Source organism: Paralichthys olivaceus, chromosome 2, assembly GCF_024713975.1.
Source record: "Paralichthys olivaceus isolate ysfri-2021 chromosome 2, ASM2471397v2, whole genome shotgun sequence".
In the NCBI taxonomy this organism is placed as follows: Eukaryota; Metazoa; Chordata; class Actinopteri; order Pleuronectiformes; family Paralichthyidae; genus Paralichthys; species Paralichthys olivaceus.
Genome location: NC_091094.1, coordinates 14,968,713 through 14,996,138, shown reverse-complemented (window position 1 = coordinate 14,996,138; position 27,426 = coordinate 14,968,713). Strand labels below are relative to the sequence as shown.

Here is a 27,426-nt window from a genome sequence, read left to right as displayed (position 1 = left end):
ATTTTCCCTCTGCTCCTCACAAACCCAGAAAAATGGGGGCAATTCAGTTACCCTAGCAACCAACTCTGCCTACGTGCAGAGAGAAGCTGCTGATGCAGGGGGAAGGAGAGAAGGAGAGAGAGAGACAGAGATGGGGACTGAAAAGGCTAATACAAGTGCATAATGTACACACAGACATATTCAACTGAGCAGATGTGGCATCTTCCCTCTCTTTTAAACTGTCTTTCATTCAGGTCTCTTGCATGTTTCCCAGATCCCCTCCTTCTAGTTTTCCTTCTTCCTTCTGCCCCGCCTTCTCCCTTTTCCCTCCTTGGTCAGGCTCCTTGCTTTTTCTCCTCCCGCTCTGGCCACGTATGAGGGCTGTTCAAACACAACCTGTTTCCTCTGGCGTCCCTAGGGAGCATTATCCAACCTCTCTACTGTTGTGTTTTCTCTCCTTCCCTCCTTTCTGCCTCACTCCTATTTATTTACAGCTGGATGTCTGTTCTCCAATTGATTGTTTTACAGAGGATATGACTATGCTTTGTTTCTGCCCTGTGTGGCTTTATATAGATTCCTCTGTTCTTTAAGATGTTCTCACCAACACACACACATCCTCTTTCTCTCAGCTGGCTATGAGTCAGTGTCCGGTGGAGAAGCTCCTGCATGCACGCTAAATGTGTGTGTCGCAAATGCTGAAATCATAAAAGTGATGATTACTGGTTTTAAGCTGCCATATGGCGTGTCAAAAATGTGTGTGTCACATTTCATCACAACTGACAGACATCATGAGGGAAAGAGAAACAGAGAGGGGGAGACAAACTGAGTTTAAGACCAGAGGTTCTTTTCACAATGGTCTGATTGTTCCTAGGATGTAGGCTGAGAGAAAGAAAAAGATTGAAAAAGAGGGTGTAGGGGATTGACAGTGTGTGTGTGTGTGTGTGTGTGTGTGTGTGTGTGTGTGTGTGTGTGTGTGTGTGTGTGTGTGTGTGTGTGTGTGTGTGTGTGTGTGTGTGTGTGTGTGTGTGTGTGTGTGTGTGTGTGTGTGGTGGCCCCAAATACAGCTCTGCTTTTTACATTTTTACACACTCTCACTGGTTGCTCTGCTGTTGCTGCGTGTGTCTGCATATGTCATATAAAGAAAGTGAATTACAAATGAGGCACCCTAACAGGGGTCAAGGCCTCTGTATTAACTCTGAGCTCAAGTCACACACAGACTCACACAAAGGGTTAGACAACGTGATCTTATATATCAGATATTATAGTGCTGACACATATAACCTAAAACAATCTAAAGCAACATGAAGTAGATGTGTTCCTAAACAAAGCAGATTCATAATCCTTTTGATGGTAAACTGCATTACGTGACTCTGGTGTACCGTGCTGAAACATCCAGACCTGCTTTACAGCATACGTCACACACACCGAAAGCCAGACCCGGAGCTAGTAGCTAGCTATAGGAGAATACTAGCTCACAAGCATATTTCACTCCTTGGCTATTAGAGATTAAAGGCAGCAGGACAGATGCCCCCTGGTGTTGTTAATGGACAAGTCATAATTTTTGTGTGTTTGCTTTGTCTTGTGTTGTTCTGCCTGCTTGACGTTGGGCAGTGCGAATAAGCTGGTGACTCACTAGTCAGAACCCAGGTGAACCCATTTCGATCGGCAAGTTAGCCAAACAATTCATAGTTCTTTGGCTTCTGAGGTTGGTGTTTCTTCTCCATCAGCTTAACAAATGCATGTGTGTAAAGCTGTGTACATTGGTAAGCCCAGACTCATATTTACGACCTGTAGGGGGAGCCCCGAATATAGCCGGAAGTGAATCTTCTATTGTGTCACCTTAACGGATGATTAGACAATATTTTAAGCAAAAGTGAACATAATTCACATTTAACACACTGGTTTTTGCTCATCACTCCCATCATATCTATGTCTAATGGGAGTGATTTAGTCGGAGCCTAGACGCCAAACAGTAACCTGTTCTACTGCTGCGATAAACATTTGAACGCGAGTTGTCTGACTGAACTGTCTGAGTGGCATGCAACAGTTCATTTATGCAAAACAACCTACAACAGCTAACAGGGTCTGGCATGCTACAGGAGTCTGTGTGACTGTGTATGGGCATGTGTGTTTTGCATGAGCAAATGTGGTATCGGTTTTATCGTGTTCCAAAATGAGGCAACACACTGACTGGACGAATCAGGTTTAGATGGGTGCAGCCACACACACTTCAAACATCAAAGCTGGAGCACGTGAAAAGAGGGAGGGGAGATCCAATCCCAACATGCCTCAGTGCTGAAGGCCTAGTAAATTGGTGACAGCCAGAGTGTCAGGATTAACCAAGGGAAGGCTAAACATCTGTTGCCCAATCACGGCATCTGGAACATCTGGCACCAACGAACAGCAGTAATCTAACAGCTGACCTTTGACATTACCCCCTTCGACTTCTCTTCCGCATTTACTTAATTTTTTCTTCCCAACCCTAAATCTATTCCCGCATGTCTCTAACACTGACCTTGATGAGCTGAGGGTGCCGTACAACTCTACCGGTTCATCTGCATATCGTGGTGGTAGAAGCTGCAGCTATCATAGCACACATTCCTCTTTTCATAACCCTTCTGTCAACTGTATACAGAATGCAGGGGTGTGGGCAGAGATGGATTAGACAGCTCGATCCAAATCACAATAACACATTCATTGACTTGCCGCCAATGTTCTGAATAAGTGTGTGTGTGCACTGAAAGAGGCAGACTCAGCACTTTCAGCCTCAGAAAATTGTGTTTTTGCTCAGGTGCCTTGGCAGCCTTGTAGTAAATTGTCAAATCAAATGCTGAAGGATGAGGAAGCAGGTAGGGAGAGGGGCACAGAGAACCCAGCCAGGTTCCATCATGTCTGGTGCTGACACAGCACACGCTGACTGCTACTGTTTACACACACCTCGCTATCCTGAGAGGCAAGTGTGCTGACTGCAGAGCTGAAAATCCTCACACACCAAGCATGGTTGCATTGTGTGTGTGTGTGTGTGTATTATGATTCCTTTGCAAAGACACAAAGCCATGGGCCCTAACAGGAAGCATTACACACTCCCTTTATAATGTGTGTGTGTTCCAGCCCGACTCCTGAACTTCAGTTGCACACACACACACATCCTTCCTGAGTGATTATTTTAAGCTCTGTGTGCAATTTTAAATCATCTCACAATAGAAAAACATCAGAACCCGTCTACATTTCACCAGCACACCCTGACAGATATCCACAAACACACACACACAGAGCGAGTAAACAATGGCATTGAGTGTTTGATTGACTTGTGGTTGTCAATTAGACGAGGGGGTGTATTGACCGAGTCCAAGTCTAAACGGATTGTTAAAAGGATAACACACACAAAGTCGTAAAAGTAATTCTAAGTAATTAGTTTTAAGACGACTTCCCACATCCTCCCAACCACACAAGGCTGAAGTGAGGGCACCTGTAGCAAAGGGTTTAGTGTTACAACTACTATTACACTGCATCCATCTTCCCCCTGTTTGTTATTTCTCTATTTCTTCTGCTTCTCACTGTATCATAGCAGAGATAGAGAAAATCTCAGCCACTATGTCACGTGACTCCTCTGATCCACCTGATTAAATATACATCAATTCATCCACAACTCACACTCACAAAAAATATAGGCCAGACACAGAGCCTCACAAACACACACACCAACCCACAAACCTCTTTTAGTTCCAACCCCCTTTTATATTGTGCGCAATTGAAAGCAGCCCTTTATTCATTTTTTACAGGTACTTGAGTCCTCTGAGAAATCAATATTGTACCTACAGAGCTAGAAAGTTTACCACTCTGCAAAATTAAAATAGCTTAGTCTAAAAATCAAGAAGAGTCATCAAGCACATCATCAGATTGAACGGCCACCTCTCTGTATTTCTCTGTCAAACCACAAAAACACCACAATCAAAACCTTTTATCTGTGGTGGTAACCATCTGCAAAGGCAAATACCGATTGGCAGCTATCTAGAACCACTTCAGATGATGAAGCAGAGCAAAAATGTGCTTGAAGAATTTAACATCTGTCAATTTTCTGAAAGACTCACCACTCAAACAACATGGTGAACTTGAAGACGGGTGAAAAGGCATTGTGATGGCAGGAAGATGTGCATTGAATGGATAAATATGATGATGGAGCCTGTTAGTAACAAAGCTCAGAGCTTTCTGGATTCAATAACACATAAATACTTACTTAATGCTTACTGAACTGAAAATGGCAGGTGATAAGATCATTCCTTAACTCTATTTCAGCAACGTGTTACCAACCGCAGTTGTTGCAACAACCCTATCCCTGTTCAAATGTGTCTCACTTTCATTCTTGGTCTTTCTCTCTTATCCTCTATTCTATCTCACTTTTAGTTACTCTGTCTGTTTCTCTCTTTCTCCACACATGCAAACACTCCTTCTTCCTGAGAAGTAGGAACATTCTTTGCATCAGCCAAAATCCAATATTAAAGTATCAGCACTCTGTGTGAAAAAGGACTAAGTAGGGGATAGTAGTATTCAAGCATTGATGTGCATTAATAAAAGCAACATTCTTCAGTGCCTGATCACTTTGCCATACATACTTTAAAGTTAGTTTTTTTTCCTTTTCTAACGTGCAGGAGGGTAGGCAAAGAAAAATAGAAGCCTCATTGAGGTTAAATACCTATGAGTGGCTTTTGTCAGCTGTAAATATCCAGCAGCAAGCACTAAATGAGTGTTTTTAAACTTTAAAAACATAAAGCATCAACGTCCCTTTGAGTATTTTATTAAGTGTTTTATTGATGGCTGAGCTGGAGGTACATCTGCCAAACGACACTCGAAATTATAGTAATTAACATTCCTTAAATAATCAGGCAGTCAATAAAGTGCTTGAGTAATTCTGTCGAGCCTCTGTCTTTGTGAATGTTTAAATGTTAACACGAATCATGCGCCTCCTCTCCTGCTGCAGAGCTTTATGAATGTAAGCAATGAGGATTTATTTTACCCAGGATGCTGCAGTGTATGTCAACAGAATGCAAAGGCTACGCCTGCTTCCTGATTAGAGCAGAGACCTACAGGTAAATGTGTTTCCTCAGCTCAGTGGACTGAAACAATTGAGATTATTAAAACATTTGAAAATAAGACAGACACAGGTTAACAAATAAAAGGGAGACAGATGTGACGTAAAGACGACGCTTCATGCTGCTTGATACCCTCCATTAGAGAATCTTTAACAGCAGTGCACAGGGTAATGACAGACTGTGTGTGTCTCCTAGTCAAGACCGACTGCCTGGAATGTGAGAGCAGACACACAGTGTCTACTGACGACTCTCCACAGTTGGAAAAACACACACACCTCAAACAGTTATGTGGATGCACAGGTTTACCCTTTTATCCGTTCTTTCCTGATAGGAAAGATGGAAAAACATGTGGATTGAGTGAGGAAGGGAGAGGTAGTCCAGCACAGCCGTTCACCAGGGAGCAGTGAAGTACCTGACAGGAGGAATCGATGCTGAGGGTCGATGGACAAACATTTGAGTCCACAGTCTGCCAAACACAGCAAAAGCTCTCAGAATGTAGCACAGACAGAAGGCTTTACACAGGCCGCCATGCATCAACAGCAGTCTACCCGGACACTAATGTCACTGTGGCGACAGCTTAGTGAGTTTGCAGATGGGCAGGTAAACAAGAAGAAGCGGTTAGGAAGGTGTAAGCCTGGATTGCTTTGTCCATTTGGTAAATTAACCATTAGAATATGCCACCAAATCAAAACCCTGTCCAGATCACTGTGTACAAACAGAAACTGGATGGAGTGGAGTAATATAACAAATGTACATGCTCCCATACAGGGTGCAAGGCAATCACTGAAAGGTTTAAGATACTAAAGTAAACTGAATCACATGATGTGGCTTGCGAACTCCTCAAATCTCAACTCAGGTGAACACCTATGACTATCTTCTGGAAGAATCGATAGAGTTTCAGAAACTTGTTGAATCCAAGTCATGGGGCACTGATGAAGCTTTGGCAGCTTTTGGTGGTTCCACACCTTACTGCACTGTACTATGTTTGTTTTTATGGACCTTTAATTTGTAACAAATCTGTGTATTTACACCAGTTTGACAACCTAGTGATTCATACCAACTCTCTCAACAACCACAGCTGCTCTGTCAAACAAAGTCACAGGAGCCAGCGGCTCTACGGGAGGACAGAGGGGCCATGAGGTGACGATGTGGAGACCAGGCTGGTGTCCTGTTCCTAAATGGAAACAAGGGGCTGCAGCGCTGAAGAAGGAGGCGATGGCTGGTTCGTCTTATCTAGTTATCTGGCACTGCAGCAGCAGCAGTGGAAACATGTTGTTCATGAGGAGGAGGGAAATATCCTGTCCTCTCTGTTTCACATCCCTTTCCCCCCCTTCCTGCCACCTCTGTGCTTCCCCTTTCCTCCCCAGTGAAGTGTATCACTGAATGTATAGATGATATATATATATGATGACAAGCAGGTGTCACGCTGACTGAGTGTCCAGTAAATACAGTATGCCTGTGTGATGACGGTAACACACACACACACCAACCAGTAAACAGTTCATATCTGAACGCTCCTTTCCAATCACTACAATCTGCTCTCATGTTCTTGATCACTGGCAGAGGCTACACCAATCAAATGTCATCAATGAACTAGGCTTAATACAAATTGATCATTTTGATGCAATCTGCACACACACACACACAACACACACACACTTGCAGCATGAAAGAACCAGCAGCACAGACACGGAGGAGACAGAGGGGGAGAGAAACGCCCTGCCTTGTTCCATGTCGAAACCCCGGCCCTGTGGGTAGTACACACACACACACACACACACACACACACACACACACACACACACACACACACACACACACACACACACCGTAAGCTTCTCTCTTCTGACCATGTAGAGGCCACATTTGGACAACAGCACTGGTTTCTGAGATTTTTTTTCTCTTTGTTGGCCATCTGTGTGCTGGAGTTAAAGACGAGCAATCAAACACGCTGATCATGATGTTCCAGATAAGACTGCCATTATTGATGTATAATTGATGTTTTATTGATCCGCCATGTCCGCACACTGACAATTAACCTTCATAAATGGTTAGTGAAATACAAAGGCGAGCGTGTGTGTACCCTTTACGCTTGATAGGAGAGGAGAGGAGAGGAGGGGGAAAACAACATGCATTGAGTCAAGTCGAGGGAAGCCCAGCATGTAGTAAGAAAGGTTCTTCTGCACTAGATCGATCTATCGTTTTAACGCGTTAAAAAAAAGTTTTACCTTTAACTTGAGTTTCATATTCGGCCACTATCTCCTTGTCTTTTCGAAATTTCGCCGGAGACGTCATGGCTGAGTTCTGCAGATCAAACCACTCGCCCTCGTCGCGAAGTCAATGTTGTCTCAATCAATGAACTCGATCACTCAGTCGTGGAGGAAGAGGAGGGACGCGCCACTGTGGAAGAAGAGGTCGGGAGAAGGAAGTAGAAGTGAGCGGGTCCAGATGAGAGGTCGCAGCTCCTCAGTGAGCCCGCGGATCGGTATTGTCTCCCCCCTGCCTCTGCTCTGCTCACTCCGGGCGCATTGTGAGTTTGGCGCTGCTGCTGACTGCTCCCATCGGCTGCTGCTGCTGCTGCCTGCCGCGCCTCACCGCCTCCTCAAAACCGGTTATGGTGCAAACAACTTCCAAGTAGAGGCAGATTCATTCCCCCTCAAACACAACCAGCGATCGCCTGCAAGGCCGCACTTCCTCGCGTTTTTTTGGGTTGAAACGCACACATGTGGGTATAAAATCTGCCTCGGACGTGTTGGTCTCGCAGCTGCCTGTCCAAACTAAACTGCTCCCCCCCTCTCCTGAAGTGAGAGAGAGGAGGAACCGAGTGGAGATGGAGGGGTTGGCTGTTGGTCAGAGCCCCAGTGCGCAGGACAGGCCTGGATGCACACATGGAGGGGGACTACACACATCAGCTGCAGACACAAGCCTTCAGCTGCAATGGAGGTTTAACAGCACTTTTTAAAAATACACTCAGACACTTACAACTCATCCAGACATCCAGCTGCAAGAGTTTTAGCCAAATCTCTAAAGTGTTAATCTCATAACACACATAATAGTCCACTGCGAGACCCCTGAGATCACGGGGGAGTGGTCTGCTCGTGGTACCCATCTGGCTTTAACTTAGCTATTATACAGGGTCATAGCATCATTTATCATTTATCCTTTTCAATTCATTTACCTCTTACAGCTTATTTTGATCTCTTTTTATGGTAAATTGTTTTTTAACTCTGTCTTCTGATTTCAAATTGTAACTTTGTCTCTATCTTGTTTTTTATTTCCATTAACTGCAACTCAGTGTATCATCATTGCAAGTGGGATGAAAGTTCAGTTGTGATATAGTTGATATAACGGATATAATTTATATCAGGGTAGGGAGGTAAGCAGGGAGACATGGGTTCAACATGAGCTAACATCACACAAGTTGTATGTCAGTAATATTAATGCTGACAGGAGTTTAATTGTCACATGTGTCCTCCTGCTCACTTTAAGTTACTATACAACTGAAAATGAACTGAGCAAAAACCCCAAATCATCCCAACAGATATTAATTACTCCCCCAAAATCTAACCTTAGCTTTAGCTTGTTAGCAAATAGTTCTATAACAATCTACAGCCTGGGTGTATACGCACAAGTAAGGACTGAACTTACTCATTTTTGCATTAAAAATAAAAGGGAGTAATTAAAACCGTGTATTTACAAAGTATTCCTCCTCCTGATAATCAAATATCATATTTTCCAACATGACAAACCCACGTCACTGCACAAGAGCTCTACTTCCCACACCATGATTCGTGTAGCGAAACTCGACTGACAAAGCACACAACCAATCAGCTTTCAGAAAGTTTGAATGTAGGCGTATCTTTTCCATTTCTAACCAATCACCTTTAGACTTTTTCAATAAACTCGTCCAATGGCGTCAGTGACTGTGGAGTTGTATCCAATCAAAGTCAAGTCAGGGGTCTTTTAAAGATAGTTTGAGGAAGTGGGTTTACATACCAGGAAGTTGTAAACAAAGCTGACAGCGGTTCAGTTGTTAGCCGCAGCTCAATGGTTGTCGAGCCTGTTGAGTTCAACTGTTTATTCGCTGGTGAATCTTCAACCAACCGGTTTCATCTTTTTACACATTTCTCCGAGCGTTTGTTCAAGAGCGAATCGGAGTCGCCTTCTGTTTTCTCGTTCGGGAAACGCGAACGTTAGCACAAGGACGTTGGAGCTAGCCCGAGGAGTTAACGTCAGATCGATCATTGTTATCGCACATCGAACGGACAGGGAGCACCGTCGGTGCCGGATCGTGTGTTGTTGTTGTCTTCCCTCTGTGTCGGCTGTGTGGGGCGGACAGAGCAAGAGAGCTCGTCCAATTTTTTTTTTTGCAGGACAACAATGTCGACGTCCAACGCGAATTTCAAAAACAAGTGTGTGACCCAGGTGAACTGCGTCTTCTGCGACAGCCTGCTCTGCACCAGGGGCATGAAAGCGGTGCTGCTTGCAGACACGGAAGTGGAGCTTTTTTCAACCGATATACCCCCCAATAGGTGAGTGCTAATGTAGTTAGCATTGCTTCCAACCAGGCTTTGTTTATGTCTGCAGCAGCAGCAGCAGCAGCCGGGGTGAGGTGCGCTAGGCAAAACTGCAACCGATACACTCGGAATTCTCATTTAAACGGTGATCAACAAGGTTTGTGTCGTGTGGCGTTGTGTTTTTAATCTTTCATGGCCATGTTTGTCTCTCATTACACGCCCCCTCTCCCTTCCCCTCCCTTCCCCTCCAAGAACTGTTGACTTTGTGGCCAGCTGCTACTCGACTGAAAGCTGCAAATGCAAGCTGAGGGACATCGCCTGTCTGAAGTGGTATGTAAAGCTCTTGTACTGTAAACCATGCAAGGTTTGCTTTAGGGAGAGCATCTGCTGATGTGCTGAGTAAATAACAAGCACAACCACAACTGTTAGCACAGCAAACAAGCAGGTCTGCACTGTAACACTGTGGTGGTTTTTACACTATACACCTGTACACCTGCAACTATCTAGTACTTCCATTGTTTATTTATGTGATCATTATCATCTTGATTAATCTATTGGTCTGCAAAGTGAAGAAATCTTTATGTGCTTTTGTTTGAGGAACAGTCCAGAGATATGAAAGATTCAGGCTTTAGTTCAGATATTAACCCAAAGCTTGGGTTTACATCCAGGCTCCTCTTTTGTTTTCCCAGGCCTTTGTTGTTGTATACAGGGTCCAAAAAAACAAATATGTTAGATAATAGACACCCACTAGTGGAGTTAGCACTTTTCACAAGTGCCCCCAGTAAAGTGCTGACAAACATTTCCTCTTTATTCTCGCTCCCTCTCCCAGTGGTAATGTTGTGGGCTATCACGTTGTTGCCCCCTGTAAACCCTGCCTGCTCTCCTGTAACAACGGCCATTTCTGGATGTTCAACAGTGACGCCGTTTCAACTCTCAACAGACTGGATGCAACAGGTTAGCACCAGCCCCCTTTTGATTAAAACTGGAATTCCTGTCTATTAAATTGTGTTTTTAAAAAAAGCCTCTGTCACCTTTCAATTTGTCTTCAGGCCTGAATCTGCTCCTGTGGGGAGACCTTCCTGAGCTGGATGACAGCGAGAATGAAGAATCAGAAACCCCATCAGAGGAGGAGTGCATTAGGTAGGGAGGGAAATGGACAATGTGAGAGACCAAGACGGCCAACATTTTTAGATGGAGCTTCACGAGTGTGAGACAGAAAAGAGAAGCCTCAAAGGGTCATTGTTCACTGAATAACATAGGGCAGGAAAGGTGCTGCTGTGCTCCTCTGTATGGGTTAAAATATGAGACCATGCTGCACCTCTGTCCTCACCCCAAACAACAATATCACAGCAGGTGTTTTGCCTTTGCTGCTTGTGGAGAACACCTGCTTTGACATCACTGATCGAGGTGTGGGCATAAACACAGCATTCTTGGCAGTTTGAGGAGTTAGACATTTTTGGCCCTATGTAATTGAGTGGCAAATTACCCTTTAACCTATGACCACGCCTTTTCCATCATTGGTCACTGTAAAAGCACAGACACACACACTTTCACACTCACATTCTCTCTCTCTCTCTTGAATATTGCGTGAGCTATCCTAAAGCAAGTGGCCAAAGTAGACTGAAAATAACACACACCTTGAGAACTTTAATCTGGTGTGTTCTACTTTTCATTAGTCTCCACTGGGATCACGGTTTTGATCGGCCTCCTGAGAAGTGTGGTATAAATCAGTGGAACTTACTGTGCCAGTGAATGCAGTGCTTTTTCCCGTTTACGTGAAGTCCACTTTTCTGATAAAATGACCACACTTCGCTTGCCTTCCTCTTAACAGCACATCTACAGTAATCTGCACATTGAATATGCTGTGATAAGCATTTAATCCCATTAACAGTCAAGGCTTACATTTTCTTTGTGTGTCTGGGTGCTGAGATGAGTTTAAGTGCTTTTTTAAATCTAAAAATGTATTGGGGAAATAGCACAATTATTGAATGAAATGGGTGTATATATATATACATATATACATATATATATATATATATATATATATATATATATATATATATATGAGTTTAAGGGTGTATTTAATTTAAATCACCTTACAATCTGATATAGTATAAAATGTTACACCTGACAGCAGCAGTATGTGTTTAACACCAAGATGAATTTTGACGGTAGTGGTGTCCGATACTAACATATAGCTTATGCATAATGTGTGCTTCCACAGCAGTCCAAGTCGTACTTTTGTGTTTTTTTTACTTCAAATAAGGCAAAAAAAATAGTGTAAACTAGAATGCAAATCAACAAAAAATGATTGGTTCTAAAAGATTTGTGTCCACAATATTTTTTCATTCCACCCACTATTTTATGTAGCAGCACAACTGTAGCATCTGAAGAGAAGAAAAAAATAAAACTCCAAAGAATCATAAAACATATCAATATTGAACCCTCAGACTAGCTATCCATATTAGAAGATAGTTATGACATTTTCAAAAACAGTATTTCACTTTTTTTCATTTGTGTAGTGAAGTTAAAGCCAGTGCATTTGGCTACTAATCTCTTAACGCTCAGTATTCCATTGGCCTTACTGATGCTGTGATTGCTGACAAAGTACCTTTGTTAAAGCTGCAGACTTGGGGTCGATGTTGCACGTTAGTTGGTCATCACTAAATGACCGGGCCTTTCTTGTCAGCCTGTTGTGCCAGACACAAGCCTCAGCATCCTCCAGTCACAAGGGACGCAACTCAAATCGATCCATTTTTGGCAGTGCCATCCTCGAGCTCTTGTTATTGTTTCACTGCTGTGCCCTGCTATGATGCTACGATCCTGTCTTAAAGTAACAGTTGTTTCTGTGAGTGAATGAATTATACGTATGGTTGGGATATGTTGTTGAAGAAGCAAACATAGAATGTCACTTCTAACGTAAAGGATAAAGGAAGTGGTTTCTTTTTTAAATCTATAATTATGTTTATAGCTATAGCATTTAGTTGCGGAAAAAAACACACAGACTACGAACATTTTGTCCAGAATTTCTCGTCATTAACAAGTTCTAACTGACAGTGCTATACTTGTACACCAAATACTGTCTAATGTGGTAAACTTATAGGATACATTACATCAAATAGCTATTTATTAAGTCTGCAAACCAAATATCTGTAATGTCATTCACCCCTTTTTTGTTTACAGACTTTGTTTACAAATTATTTGTATTGTGCTGTAGTACTTATGTTTTTGTTCACGTATTTAATATTTCATTTGTGACGTAGTGCTTTGTTTTCTGTTTATAATATGGGACGTGTACAGTTTTACCTCAAGCAGGTATACTTGCAAGCTTCCTCTGGCTAGGACAAATGTCAAATGATAATCAAAAGAATTATTTAAATGGCTGTTTCTGATGTGAATAAGTAAGATTAACATGCCCTGCTGAAAATGTATATTTTGGAATTGCACTGAAACTGCATTGGTAGTTTGAAGAAATGATTTGTTGTTTTTGTATGCCTGTTAACTTAATAAACTTTTTTTTTTTTCAAAATATCTTAAATTCCATGTAGTTCTGTTCTGGGTTTTTTCTTTCCTGCTGATCATCCTCCGTCCCTCAGTTATGTTATTTTAGACTCAAACTGCACAACAGAATGTCAAGGAAAAGTTCTCACAAATTACTTTTGTTTATTTCACACTTAAACTGTACTACACACAAGATCCTGTTGTGTGAACTAGACAAAAATGAAAAAAATGCTCTGAACATTGCTGTCATGAAGCGGTATCTTGTGCTTGGTTTTCCAAATCCAACACCATAAACACATGATCCCAAGTTCTCTCTCAATTCACACTGCACAAACGACTGCCAGGATTGATGATGAGCTTATCAAATAGCCCACTCAGTTTTAATTATAGCTGCAAGTCATAAGTTGGTGTCAGGGGGCTTCACAATTTGCATTTTCATGCTGGATAAGGAAAAACAGAAGATTCACAGGAGGAGCAGAAATTGAGAAACCTTTTCTAGGATGGATGCAACTGCTGCCATGTGAGTTTTGAAGTATTAAACAAAGGAGTGAGGTATGATATAAACATTTTAAATGTAATTAATATATTTATGATTGTGTGAAACGTCCTCCCACCAGCACTTTATTTGCAACCAATGTTAAACAGCTCTGAAACCCTGAAACCCTGAATTACCCCAGAATCATAGCAGCCATTTCACTCCAGTGTCTGTTGAACTTGGTATTTGGAAGAAATATGTTCACAGATTTCTTTTCATGTTTCTTTTTTCACATATTACTGTACATAGTAAATTCAAAGAAATTGATAATATTGCAGTGGTCTCTTATTTTTTTCCAAAGCTTTGTACTTATATTTAATTAGTGGATATAATGATTCCACACATAATTATTTGGAATTTGTTCTTTTTATTAACAGCTTTCGCCCTGAGGAGACCAACATTTTAGTTGAGTATTTATGTGCCTTCCCATATTTATACACAGGTTATGGATGTGTCTTTTATTTTGAAGGTGAGCTGTAATGTCAGCAATTCTTTGGATGGATGGACTGAAAATTCATCAGAAGGGCTTGGAGTTTGCTCTAACCTGCAATCTGTGATCCAGAAATGTGAAAGTGTCACCTCATCATGTTCTCTTCAGAAGTTAATATGTGGTGGTGAACCTGCTCCTGTACAACAAGGAAAGGAAAACTGGTTCAGTGTTTTGGAAGGATCTGAATGAGGTTTAATGATTTGTTCTTGGGTGCCTCCCTCTGAAGAATTCACTGCTGCTGTTAGAACATGTACAAGATAATTTAAGTAGAGATGGCAAGAAAAATCTGAAACAAATATTTGCGGCATGCTCTGTTTTCACATGTTTCTTAAGCGTCCGCCCAAATTACAAACCTTGCGTGCAAACTCAGAAATAGCTACATGAGAGCATTTTTAAAACCATTTCACTACCTTTATCAACCTGTTTGTGGTGCAACTCAACAGAAAGACAAAGGTCAGGGACGGAAAAAAACAAGTTTGGATGTTCTTTCAGTTTCAAGATTTAATTCTGCTTCAAACATGAGTTACTCCTGTGATGGGAAACGTTATTCTTGAGAATTGTCGCCTTAACTGTCAATGCCCTCAAGCCAGTGATCAACAGGAGAAGACTTGTTGATCCTGTGTGTGTGTGCACGCCTGCCTCCCTCAGACAAATAAAGGATCAATCAAATCTAATATGCTGCGTCTTTGCCTCAGTGGCTGCCGAACTGGTTAACAAGGTGGAGACTGAGTCTATAGAACAACGTGCTAACACATGTCCAGCAGATCTCGTCCTGTCAAACCTGTGTGTTACATAAAAAAACTATGCAGAGAAACATGACCTACTTGCTACATAGGGGTCAAATAAAGAACGAAATGTGTTGACGTACACAGCATCGTCTTAAAGGTCCAGTGTGTACGATTTAGGTGAAAGGGAACTATTGGCAGAAATGTAATGTAGAATAATTCTCATGATGTTTTCACTAGTTTCATCTAAATTGTATGAATTGTAGTTTTCTTTACCCCAGAAAAGACCCTTTATATTTAAATACTTTATATTTACATGGAGGGGACCCTATCTACGGAAGCCACCATGTTTTTTACATTAGTCCAGACTGAACAAACTAAACACCTTTTGAGTTTTTATGACAACTGAAGCTACCACAGGTTCTTTCTCATGTTTGGAGGGTGAGGGGAGGGGTGTCCGGCTGCTTTGAGGGGTGTTCAGCTGCAACATGCAATTTCTACACTAGATATCACAAACATCTACACACTGAACCTTTAACATGCACAAAACCTGAATCAAAGCATATTCAGTGTGGATGCTGCATCATCAATGTGATTATTGTATGTTTTTTATATTGTATGAGTCAATGGACTTTATAAGATTAAATAGGATTTGGGGCCTTTATCACAGCTTTGTTTTTTTTTTATTATCCACCAAGGAGATTATTTTCCTTCAGTCTTTGTTTGTTTGCGGAATTATACTAAAACTACTTAAGTGTTTTCCATGAAACTTGTTGGAAGGATACTGTGTTTTTATGCAGGGACTGTTGGGCCTTCGTGGAAGTATGTGCCAATTATTATAATACAATACATGTAGTTTAATTCTTAATACTTCTAAAACCTGTTGAAACTAAAGCCTAAGTGCTGAATATTTTTTGACGAAATCCATTTAAATGGTTTCAGAAAGAGTTGGCAAATGCTGGATAATCAAAGCAAGAATTGTAACCACTATATATTTCTCTCCATTCGATTGACTTTATTTCCTGTGTTCAAGGCTGAAAACGGCTTGTTTGTGGTTTCTTTAATACCAGCAATGTTATAAAAAAACATCCCAAAAGAATCAAACTGATTATCAGGCCTGCTAATATCAAAGGTTGTCTGTTCTTGAGTCGCAGGGATCGGCTTTGAGCTGAGAAGGACAGCAGGCAGACAGGTATGGAGATAATACAGCAGCTGTCTGACGGAGATGTGTGTAAGTGGTGGACAGGTGTGTGGGACGTGTAGCAGCTAAGTGGGTGGGTGCACAACTGTTGAACGTAAACAGCTGTCAGGTGAGTGGACACAGTAAACACACAGGTGGACTCTGCTGTCTGTGGGAGCAGTCAACTCAACAAAGCCTCATCACTTTTTGATGACTGAAAGTTAAACTCACAGATTTGCATGAATAAAGTATATCCAGCCTCAATCGCCATTCGGTTTTTCAACATTTTCATTCATTTCTCCGAAAATAATTCATGAATCTTGATTTTTTTTAAACAGATGACTGCTATTTATGTGCAAGGGGACTATTGGGCCTTGGCGGAGGTATGTGCTCTCTGAGTGCTGCTCTAGTTTGTCAGCTGGTTGATTTCTCAGCAGAGTTACACAAAATAGGGGATGAGGCCTAGGCCTGAAAAGAACCCATTCAATTATAATGTAGATGCAGATTCAGAATTTCTTTCTCTTTCTTTAACAATGCAACATTTTCATTGGTTTCTTATGGAATAATGCACAGATCTTCATTTGAAACATTAGGCATATATAGTGGGCTGATATTTGTAAGGGTGTAAAATTTGGTATGTATTGTTATGTGTATTTTGTTGTAGTTGTAGTTGACATAATTTCTCCTGAGCAGTTAAGACTACTTCGTGTTCTTTTAAATTTCATTTAATCAATCAACAGTGTGTACGAAGGAGGCCTTGAAGGAGGTGTTTTCTGTACTGGATGCCATGCTAGGTTTATCACATCTTTGTCATGGCAGCGTTGTGACTTATCAAGCAGCACTGATGCAAATAATGATATCAATAAACATTCATTGTCCGTGTATTAAGATAAGATTGAATAAAATAATCCTCTATTAGTCACACTATGGGGTAATACACTGTGTATTCATAGTATTAAAGTTATTCATTCCGTGTTTTCCTGCCATGACATGTTAAAAAGTCTGATGTGAGATGTGATATTTACTGCATCTGGTATAAATAAAACAAAGAGAACATATTACTTAATCAAAAACATAAATTAAACATAATTCAATTCAACATTATTTCTACTTATAGAAAAAAACATTTCCTCTGGTACTTCATCGTCAAATTGATACAAAGCCACTAATATGAGATGAACTTTTAAAGACTCTTGAGACGTAAGTAAAAACAGGTTTTGGAGAATAAACAAAACCATTTTGAAAGACTCCTCAGAGGCTCAGCACATCAACCTCAAGTGTTTTCAATCCCCACTGAGTAGAACTCTGTCTCTCCTCAGACTGAAGTCGTGGAGACATGGATTTGTGCTAGAATTACATTAGACCGTTTACTTACAAGAAAGATGACGTGTCATTTACAGGTTTAACAAAACTAACTGCAGTGAGGAAGATATGAATGAAACTTGTCTAATATCTGTAACTTGATTGATAGTTAATGATTAGTCAGACGTACAGTATTAAGTTGTGCAACATAACACTGGAGTCCTGTAACAAGTACACTCCAATATCTCCACATGCTCAGGTGGAAAATCTCACTCTAGAGCTCTCTGCTGGATGTGAGGTGCAATGACACACACAGGAAAGAACAGCACAAACTACCCACTATTCTTTGTATTTTGTTATCAGTAATATATCATAAACAATGTGTAGCATTGCAGATGATAAACATGCTTACTCTAATCATGTAACACATATAGGCCTATTTTAGGCATAGATTCATTTGTCAGTCAATTTATTCTTTTCCAAATATGGGTATAATGAAAATAGACTGGGCTTTCATCAGATTACATCAGCTGTTCCTGTATCGATTACTATTATTTTATTCTGATTAGTGTGTAATGGATGTGCATTAATCTGTTGTCCTCCTCAGAGACTAATCACAGGAGTAAACAGCTGATCTTTAACACACATGCAGCTCTTTCAGCTTCCTGTCATTCCCATGATGATCTGTGAGGAGAAAAATGACGAGACCCTGATATATTCTGATCAAATGTGTGAATTCAACAATTTCAGCCCTCAATTTTCTTTACTTCAGGCCTCATGGCCTCCGGTTGCCACGGTTACATAAGCCCAAACATGGTGGAGTGCTCATTCTCAGGCCTCAATGTCCCTCAGGTCTCAAAGGAAACATCTGGAGACTATTGAAAGCCAGCTTTATGAAAGTGAAAATGAAATATTAATAGACTTTATTAAACAATATCAACATTCTCATGTGCAGAAAATATTCACCGCTGACTCCAGTAATCCCAGCTGAACTCAAACATCACTCACACATCTGTTTATCTGCAAAATACAGGCTGTTATTATTAATCAAATTACAGGCCTGAATCTGTCAGAGCTGCTGCATTAAAAGTCAATGTTTGGTCCATATAAATAACATGTTTACTTCCTGTTTGCTTGTCTTTTTTTTTGTCATAGCACATGCTGAATTGTGAATTTAAACAAATAATATCAAACAATGATATCAACAGAATACATAAATGTAATTTAGATTTGTCTGATGCTGGTCTTTAATATATGTATTTTATTATTTGTTATTGTTTTTTTATTATCATATTGTATCCATTTTCTCACATTTGGGTCTTATAGAGTGAATGTTAGGTTCACTAGACAACATCCAGAGATCCCCTGGTCCCCAAACGAATTAATAAGCATTATTTTATAAGTTCAAGTTTTATTTTTCATAAGTAAGTTAACACAGGGTCAACAGTGCATTGCTTAGGATAAATCAAATCAGAAATCAGTTAAGTGGGTGAGGATACAAGTGGAATAGCCATAGTGACAAAACTAAAGTAACATGTATAAACGTTTTCTGCAATAAGTATAGCACTATATAATAAATGTATTTCCCTTTTCTCTTGATAAAGGCTAAAAGTTTTTAAATGCTCATAAGTCCTGGAACTCTGGGTCTGCACAACTAAACTTACTTTATCTTCCTGACACTAGATGGAGCAATATTACCATTTATGGAAGCCGCCACCAGTCCATGAGTGTACGTCAGTGTCAAACACCCACATCCCAATGAACACATCTAAATAACCCTGAAGAAACAATAATGATGTTTATATTTTCCATACCACCATCAGTAGTATTTTACTTCTGGAATGACAGAAAAGCCCAAAAGGACACATCTCTATACATTTTAAATGCCGCACATTTTTAAAAAGATTTCACTGAGGACAAAAACCACATACACAACATTCTATAGCATCTTATTTTTTTTGGAGGCCATTTTAATCTTTTCTTTTCACATGGAATAAATAATGTAGCATTTTAACATGTCATTATTTCACGTGCCAGGACAGATGAAGAGGATTGCCATCAAATTAGCGGTCACCTTGATCATCAGAGGGAACGGAATATTTTATAAGAAATATAAGGAGGTTCATAAAAGTGCTGCAGTCTGTCATGGTCATCTCCTGATAATAGACCTAAAAGGCTAGGCTAATGTCCAGCTTTGGCTGATTATGCATATTAATGACACCTCCAAGAATTCATCACAAAAGTCTTTTTTTCACTGGGTGATGAGGGCAAATGGTCATAAATGGCAAAATGTATTCAGTTTAGGAATAATCCGTTTAATCAGGAGTGGGAGCGTTCATGAGATTGGCTGCTTGAAACCTTAAATTATTTAACAAAGTCAGTTTTACATGTAATATGATCGCTTAACCATGGACAACAACAAATCCTTTAGGAACTAATGAGTCTATAAGCTTGTGAACGTTAGCTTCATAATTAGGGGATTATCAAAACAGTTGCTTTTCCATGCTATAGTCTGGGAAAACAGAGCTGCAGGTTCCATATGCAGCAGGTTTTCAACAACTGGGCTGCCTACTGGCCCAGCATTACTCTCAGAGACAAGCCGCACTGGGCCTTTGTTGGAAGTGCTGGAGATAACACAAAGAGAACTTCAAACAAGCGTCTTATTTTCTTCTATTCTTCTGGGCAAGCTGATTACAGTTAAGGATAAAAGTTGTTCCTATACAGTAAACTAATGCGGAGAATCAGAGAGCACTAATTAAGTCATGGGGGATCCGAGGCGGTCGGCATGGATGTGTTCCCCAACACCCAGACCATGGGGGTTTGCTGAGAACTTTACAGCCCAACAGCAGTCAGCATCAAACGTGTTTATTGTCAGCTGAGTGTCCGGTAGAGGCATGAACCGCCGGATCTGCAAAGCCACCTGGGAATAAAAGCAGCAGCTTCTTAGCCTGTGCGCTGATGATCTTTTTCTTCCCTCCATCTCACTGCCCCTAGCACAGCTTAGAAAAGCTGCTCCAAATGTTATCGTTGTCTGAAGCGAACACAGAAACTGACTGTGTGTGTCAAAGCAGAAAAGTGTCTTATATTGTCTCATGTGCACAGAAGTGGTGGGCAGGCCTTAGCCAAATTTAATTACAGGCTAACAGAATGAAATTCCAGAGTTTGGTATCATTTGGTTTAACCTTAAACTTAAAAAATAAATGTGATGGAACTTTTTTTTCCATTTAGCTTAGTGCATTCGAAATTAGACAGCTAGGAAAAAAAACCTTTAGACTTTGAATGTCCCTGTATAATTTGCAACTCTATGAATGTGTCTGTCAGGTCAGTGTCAGCTTGTTACATCTAATCTTCAATTCAAAGGATGGCTATTGCTAATTGTGTGTTTAAATTGGGATGTTGCGTCTATGTCATGATCACAGCTCTGGAGCAGCATTGCTGTTGTTTGTTCTGTGACCTCGAACTTTTACAGTTGTGTGGTTGTATTTGCGTATGTGTCTGTAGGATGAGGCGTTTGTGACGAAAGCATGAGCGAGTGACAGTGGGTGTGTATTTGATTTTACAGTATGTCTTTGCATTAGCAGCCTATATGTGAAATTAATATGCATCAGAAGGTTACCATGTCCCATCACTGAGTGTGACTGACCAGATGCACACACACACACACACACACACACACACACACACACACACACACACACACACACACACACACACACACACACACACACACACACACACACACAAACACACACACACACACAGAATTTAGAGTGTTTGCTGTGGCCTTTCTTCAATTCCCATTTCATGGGGCTGGCTTTGAAATGTGTCCTTGTTCTAGCCTGGCCTTTATGTGCTCTTACATTTCCTGGATGCATCACTTTTTATATATTTCTTGAATATTGCTTCACTGTCTCCCTGCCCCCCCTCGCTCCATTCATATTTAGCTTGATTTGAAGTTCTGTGAAGGCCTCCCCTGTCATTGCAGTATTGCCAAATATATACACAAGCAGTTGCTTCCTTCTCTTTCCAGTCTTTATTTATTTCCTGAGTTTTTGTTATAATAATGAGTTATTCTAAAAGTGAGCAGGGGGGGATTTATAACAACAGTTTGAACAAAATTGCTGTGTGATTTTACTTGTATAACAATGTCTTGTAAGATTTACTTGTGCCCATTTGTTGTGGTGCATGTGCGCTCACACACGCACACACACAAATACATACACACATACACACACACACACACACAGATGTACACTTTTCTTAACCCCATTACTTATTATTTGGAGGGCCTGTCCCGCTGCCTGTAGCCACCTGCAAATTACAATTTAGTACTCCAAGAGTTAAGACTGTGTTCTTTCAACCCATTGTGTGTGTATTTGTGTGTTTGTAAGTGTGTGTGTGTGTGTGTGTGTCGGGGGAGGGGAAGAGAGAGTCTGGTAGAAAACCTTTAATCCGGGTGCTGTCAGGCCCAAACCCGGCTTGACGTCCCATTGATGTGGAACAGAACAAAACACAGGGCCCCTTGCTAAGCTCCGACTGGCTCACTCACACTCACACATAGACACACACATACGCGCATGCACGCACGCACGCACGCACGCACACACACACACACACACTGGGCCCCACTCTAAAGCCCCCAGCCTGGGCCCCTGCTCCCTAACTGGGAAGGGCATTCCTCAACCTATACACATGCGTGTGCATACGCAAACTCACTCACTCTCACCCACGCACGCACGTACACACACACACACACACACATTCTGAGCTACAGAAACACAATCTTAACTCTTTGAGTGCTGTGTTATAATTAGCAGGTGGTAACGGCTTAAAGGTTTTTCTCTCCTCCATATAGTTTAATTCATTTCCATAAATAAACTGAGTGTGTGTGTTTGAGAAGATACTCAGGTATGAAAGTGTCTCAGCCAACATCTCCCCCCCCCACACACACACACACACCATATGATGTGTTTGGATACAGTTAACAAAAGCCAGATGCTCCAGTGTGTGTTGCCAGTAATGAAAGTGTGTATCCGTGGTGACAACAAACAGTTATTATTGTCCTGCTGTTTGGACAGCACCCAGCCCGCAGCATCTCTGTTTACTATTAGCTTAAAGAGGGAGCAGAGAGGAGGAGGCAGAGAGCAGAGTCAGAGGCAGATTTACGTCTGAGCGGATACAAAAAGTGACATATTAGAATAAAAGTGTTTCTGCTAATGGCCTGGATCTGCTAAGGATAATGTTTATTTGGCTGCTGTTTTCTGAATTGGCCAGCAGGGGGAGTGGTGGGCAGCAGGCAGAACTCTCCTCCACCCTGACTTTGACCCAACGTTGGCCTTAGGGTTGAAGCATTTTGTTACATCAGCTCAGTTTCAGTGTAGAACTGAGGAGGTCCTGTGTGATTCAGGTTTAGAGTTATCACTCTGCACTGGGAGCATAGCCCAGCACTTAAAAAAAACTACAATCACATAAGGGAGCCACACACCTACTGTATGGAAAACATTCCCCCTGTGGCTGTGCACGACCACTCACACCTACAAGGTCAGCTCATTTCCCCCTCTTCACCTTTCTCCAGGACTGAGCTAACTCCTGGGTTTCCGCTGTTAAATTTCAGAAATCTTTATTCCCCAATGCTGGAGTTCTGGCGCTTCCGTTTTGGAATGTCAGAACTCCGAGTGAGCCGTTTGTTTGGGCCGGGCTGCGGTCCAGAGAGAGGCCTCGGCAGTCCCAAGCAAAATGTTTTTATTGACGGGCGAAAGCAGTCAGGCCGACAGCACCGATTGGCTGTAATTGGCCGGCGAGTCAGCGGCTTGTTTGAAATACCCTATGTAAAGTGGCAGCCTTTAAAAAAAGCACACACACACACACACACGCGCACTCCTGTTTCTCCCCTCCTGCCGCCTTAAGGGAAGCCAGATGGGCCACGGGGAAGCAATCACCCCTCTATTTGTCTTGGTGCTGATCAGGTTAGTGAAGTGTTCTCAGGCCTGGAGTCCACACACTGCTGCCTGTTGTCCCTGTAGCTCAGTGAGCTGCACGACTTCAGCCAACTGGCCTGGTCAGATCACGCTGGGACTTCAGAAACAGCAGAACGCTGAGTGCAGGGAGAGACGCTCTATCACTGGTAAAGCGGCAATAAAAGGTAGAAGTAATGATTTTTACCCGTTACTGTCTCATTGTCGAAGTTTGATTTATAGGACCGGGCCCAGATGAACAGCAGTTTTCTACTTACTGCAGTGTAAAAGGCTAAGTAGATGACTCGAGCTAATGTATAAATATGAGGTTGAGCGTGGAAGCTGGTAGCTATAACATCTTTCATCTGCTGATATGGACACCACCATTTAGGGCCGGGTCAATGGATGGGAGGTGTGGAGGCCGCTGCGTTTTTGTGGAGAACATTCCAGCCGCTGAATACACACATGGTTTTGGTTTAGAGCAACGAAATGAGCACCAGACACAGAGCAGTGACAGTGAATGAAAGCCTCAATGATGCACACACACACACACGTATGCATGGAGCCCTGACTACACGGGTTAATGGAGTGACGGAATCCAGGAGGAATTTACTCAAGGACTCAGGGAGTGAACGATTAGGTAGCCTCTGAACTACTCTGCGCAACCTCCGAAAGTGCTCGATGCTCAGTTTTTTTCCCCATCACGTTACGTGCGGTTTCTCGACGAGTGCTCAAAGATGAAATCAAAAGAGAGATGGAGGGACGCCGTTATCAAAAAAAGATAAAAAGATGGTCAGTGGTGGTCAGGAAGATACCGAAGTTGCAGCAGGATAGGGCGGCACTGTCAGGGAGCCTCCTCGACACTGAAACCTGATTCCATCCTCCTCCTGATTGGCTGCCCCTGCCGTGAACCGTGACCCCTGACTTTGTCTGGGGCTTGTGACCTTGAGTGAAGTACAGGCAGAGCGTTGCGTCTCCTCTCAGACTCCTTTCTGTAACCCCCCCCCCCCGGTCTGCCCATACATCTCCAGTGTGAGGGTTGGTGGGGAGGAGATGGAGAGCAGAAATGTCAGCAAGACATTAAACAGAGTGCGTCTGTGTGTGCTCTCATAGTCCAACCTGTCTGATTTCCCTCTTCCCTCCACCCCCCTCCTCCTCCTCACATCCCCTCCTTATACGCTTCTCCACAGAGCAATAAATTCATCCTCTTCTCTCCAAATCTCTTTGTCTTTTTTGGTCCATCAACACCCTGATCACCTTTTTTTTGCAGTTCCTCTCTTCCTCCCTTTGCCTTCATATGGTTTATTGTGCCTTGTGTTAGGACCTTTGCCGCCAAATGGTTTTCTTATGTGCTCTTGTTTAGCAACATTCTCCCCCCAATTTTAGAAGAAGTTGTAGAATATGTGGTCTTGATGGATGAGGGAACATGGATGATTTGAAAAAGAGAAAATGAGGCACTTCTCTCTTTTTTCCACAACAATTTATTACGGCGCCACTGAAGGTCATGGTCATAGAATTTTTTGAGGATTGCTATTGCATTTCCTTGTAATATGTTTTAATTCTCTTGTAGTGCTTTTTGGTTACCTCACAATATTTTTGGGTTACCACACAATCCTAATTGTGCTACCTCACTTTTCTTCTTCTAGTCCTTCTGAGCCATTTTTAGAAGAGGGCCACATTTTTCTGTTTGGACCTGTCCAAGCCCAAGAAACAACCAACTGAGCCTGACCCAAACCTGTCAGCCATTCTGTTTTTTGTGTCTGAGATGTGATTTAAATGTTACTGTACCCCAGTAACTTTTTTGAGGATTACTTTTGCATTCTCTCGCATTATTCAAAACTACTTTTATAGAATGCAGTAATATTGTGAGAGAACCCAAAACATATTGCACGGGAATGCAAAAGTAATCCAAGGAAAAATTCTCACTTTGGTCCCTTAGGGTCTCTGTGTGATCAAAAGGACTTTATGTAAAAAGGAAAAAATGTTGGTAAGTATGAATATATATACAATATAGCTAATAAGACAGATACCACTATCACATCTCTATGGTAAATATGCAGCCAGTGCCAGCAGCAGGAGGCATGACTCAGCATAAACAGGGGAAAGCATTGCTGGCTCTAACACAAGGACAACTTAAAAACCTCTGTCTAACTAATTTTAGATTTAGGGTTCAACAGGAGGATGTGGGCCGAACTATTTCTCGGCTGGGAATAATAACTTCCTGGAGGCCAGTTTTCACCTTGCTGCTTTGCCCCTATTTGCACTCTTCTGTGCTTAGCTGTCAGCTGATCGTCATATCTGCATCATGTGTGGATACATGTATAGTATCGATCTTCTCCTCATACTCTTGCCAAAAATAGAGAACAAGAGTTCCTGCTCAAAGTGCAGAAAAATGATTTCCTCTTTAGTTTTGTAGCAGGTATAGGACAAATCAAAAAAGAAACATAAACAGATAGATAGATTGATAGATATACTGGAATAAGGACATGTCTGTTTATAGAAGGGGGCAAAATTGTCGGCAGATGGAAGCAGTTACATTTTCTTTAAGCCAAACAGATAGAAAAGTCATTAAATATTATTTTCAATGGTGAATTTGGGGTAGATGGTCATATAGTTACCACAGCAGTATCAAAGAGTCCTCTCTCATTTCTAATAAATGAATACATACTTCTTCTTCTAAATGTGTGTCGTTCAATCATTCTCTTCAAATGCATTGATCCTCTGTTCTCCTACACATACAGTATCACATGTAGCATTACCAGACACACACAATACACAATAACATGGCAGCAGAGCACAGCCGAATGGTGTTTATTTTATTGGATGTTTATTTCACTGCGTAAAACATGTCACTCAGGGACCTTGTGAAGCGATGCACTCAAACCCCTGTCTCTCTCTCTCTCTCTCTCTTCATCCTCTCTCGCCCTGTGTCTCCCAGTGTAAACAGTGTGTATATTGGGAGTATGTCGTTCAGTCTGTGTAGCTGTGTAATCCATTCAGTCAGACACTGTAAACAACATCTCTACATGTTTATAAATACTGCCCAGCCACTCTAATGAATTTATGGTAATGCCTTGTTCTACTGCTTCTGCCGCGTGTACGACCGTGTGTGTTAATGCATGAATTGCTCCTCTTCTTTAGAGGAATACACATATTTTAATGGTTTCTGATGCAAGTTTTTTAATATTTTCTGGTGAATGCAGCCTGATAAAATCTTAAAACCTGCGATGACAACAACAACAAGCCACTTTACGGAGTCCATTAGCAAAGCAGCTCTGTCTCATTCCATTCACTTCACTTCAACCTACCACAGTGAGAGTTGATCTCTTAATAATGAACTATGTTTGCATCTAAAGTTTGTTCCACTGATTTTGAATTTTTGATGTTATTTAAACACATTGCATAGATTCCCATGGCCACTGGAAATGTTTAGACTTTATTAAACTTGCATTTAACTCGTTGGACTCGTTGAGTCTTATTTCACCACATTTCCTTATTTGCAAAAGAAAGTGCGAGATATTCAAGTTAATTTCCGGTGTTGGAAAATTCATTGAGGGGCAAACAAAAGTTTTACTGATCTATAAGTGGTGGTGACTGTCTTTTTAATTTATCTTTCACAATGTGACTCACCCCTTTATGTTGCATTTTGAATGAAACTTAAAAAGAAAAAACCTCAGTTAAACCGATGGGAAGATTTATCGGAAATTGTTTCCTTAAATGTAAACTAATGCGACCCGAATAATTTGAAAAACGCTGTAAGTCACTTTTATGTGACCAAAGCTCCGCACTAAGATCATGCAGTGACACCTGGGCCGGCTGCATCTGCTGAGGAAGAGCACAAGAAGTTAAAAGCTGCAAAATGTTATTTTCAAATTATTTTTTACTCAGGACATCAACATCAAAGTGCAAAAAGTACCAAAATAATAATACACAATAAAAAATTCAAATGAATAAAGAATACATTCCAATGCTCGAGGGGAACAAACTAAAGTGGAATAAAATAGAAAACATTGAATTTGTTACCAGCTGTTATAGTCAATATTGCGTATTGTTTTGTTATCGAATTGAATCAATACATTGTTGATTACATTAATGAATATAGAAAATATATATAATATATAGATTATATTAATTAAATGAATCACATTTATAG

General features: G+C 41.3%; 2 protein-coding genes across 3 annotated transcripts in view; one reads left to right on the top strand and one right to left on the bottom strand.

The window, feature by feature from the left end:
• The window catches only part of srgap2 (SLIT-ROBO Rho GTPase activating protein 2), a 52,306-nt gene extending 44,190 nt beyond the window's left edge, over positions 1–8,116 (bottom strand). For both annotated transcript variants that reach the window (XM_020087022.2, XM_020087023.2), the window contains exon 1: positions 7,298–8,116. In XM_020087022.2, coding sequence (XP_019942581.2) covers positions 7,298–7,364 — 67 coding nt within the window. In that variant the 5' untranslated portion in view covers positions 7,365–8,116. The remainder of the gene's footprint in view (positions 1–7,297) is intronic.
• Positions 8,117–9,040: 924 nt separating this feature from the next.
• Positions 9,041–13,117, top strand: LOC109628901 (protein FAM72A). The gene is made up of 4 exons (XM_020086348.2): positions 9,041–9,601; positions 9,839–9,916; positions 10,416–10,540; positions 10,636–13,117. The coding sequence occupies exons 1-4, from the start codon at positions 9,450–9,452 to the stop codon at positions 10,728–10,730; spliced, it is 450 nt and encodes a 149-aa protein (XP_019941907.1). The 5' UTR covers positions 9,041–9,449; the 3' UTR covers positions 10,731–13,117.
• Positions 13,118–27,426: the final 14,309 nt, after the last annotated feature.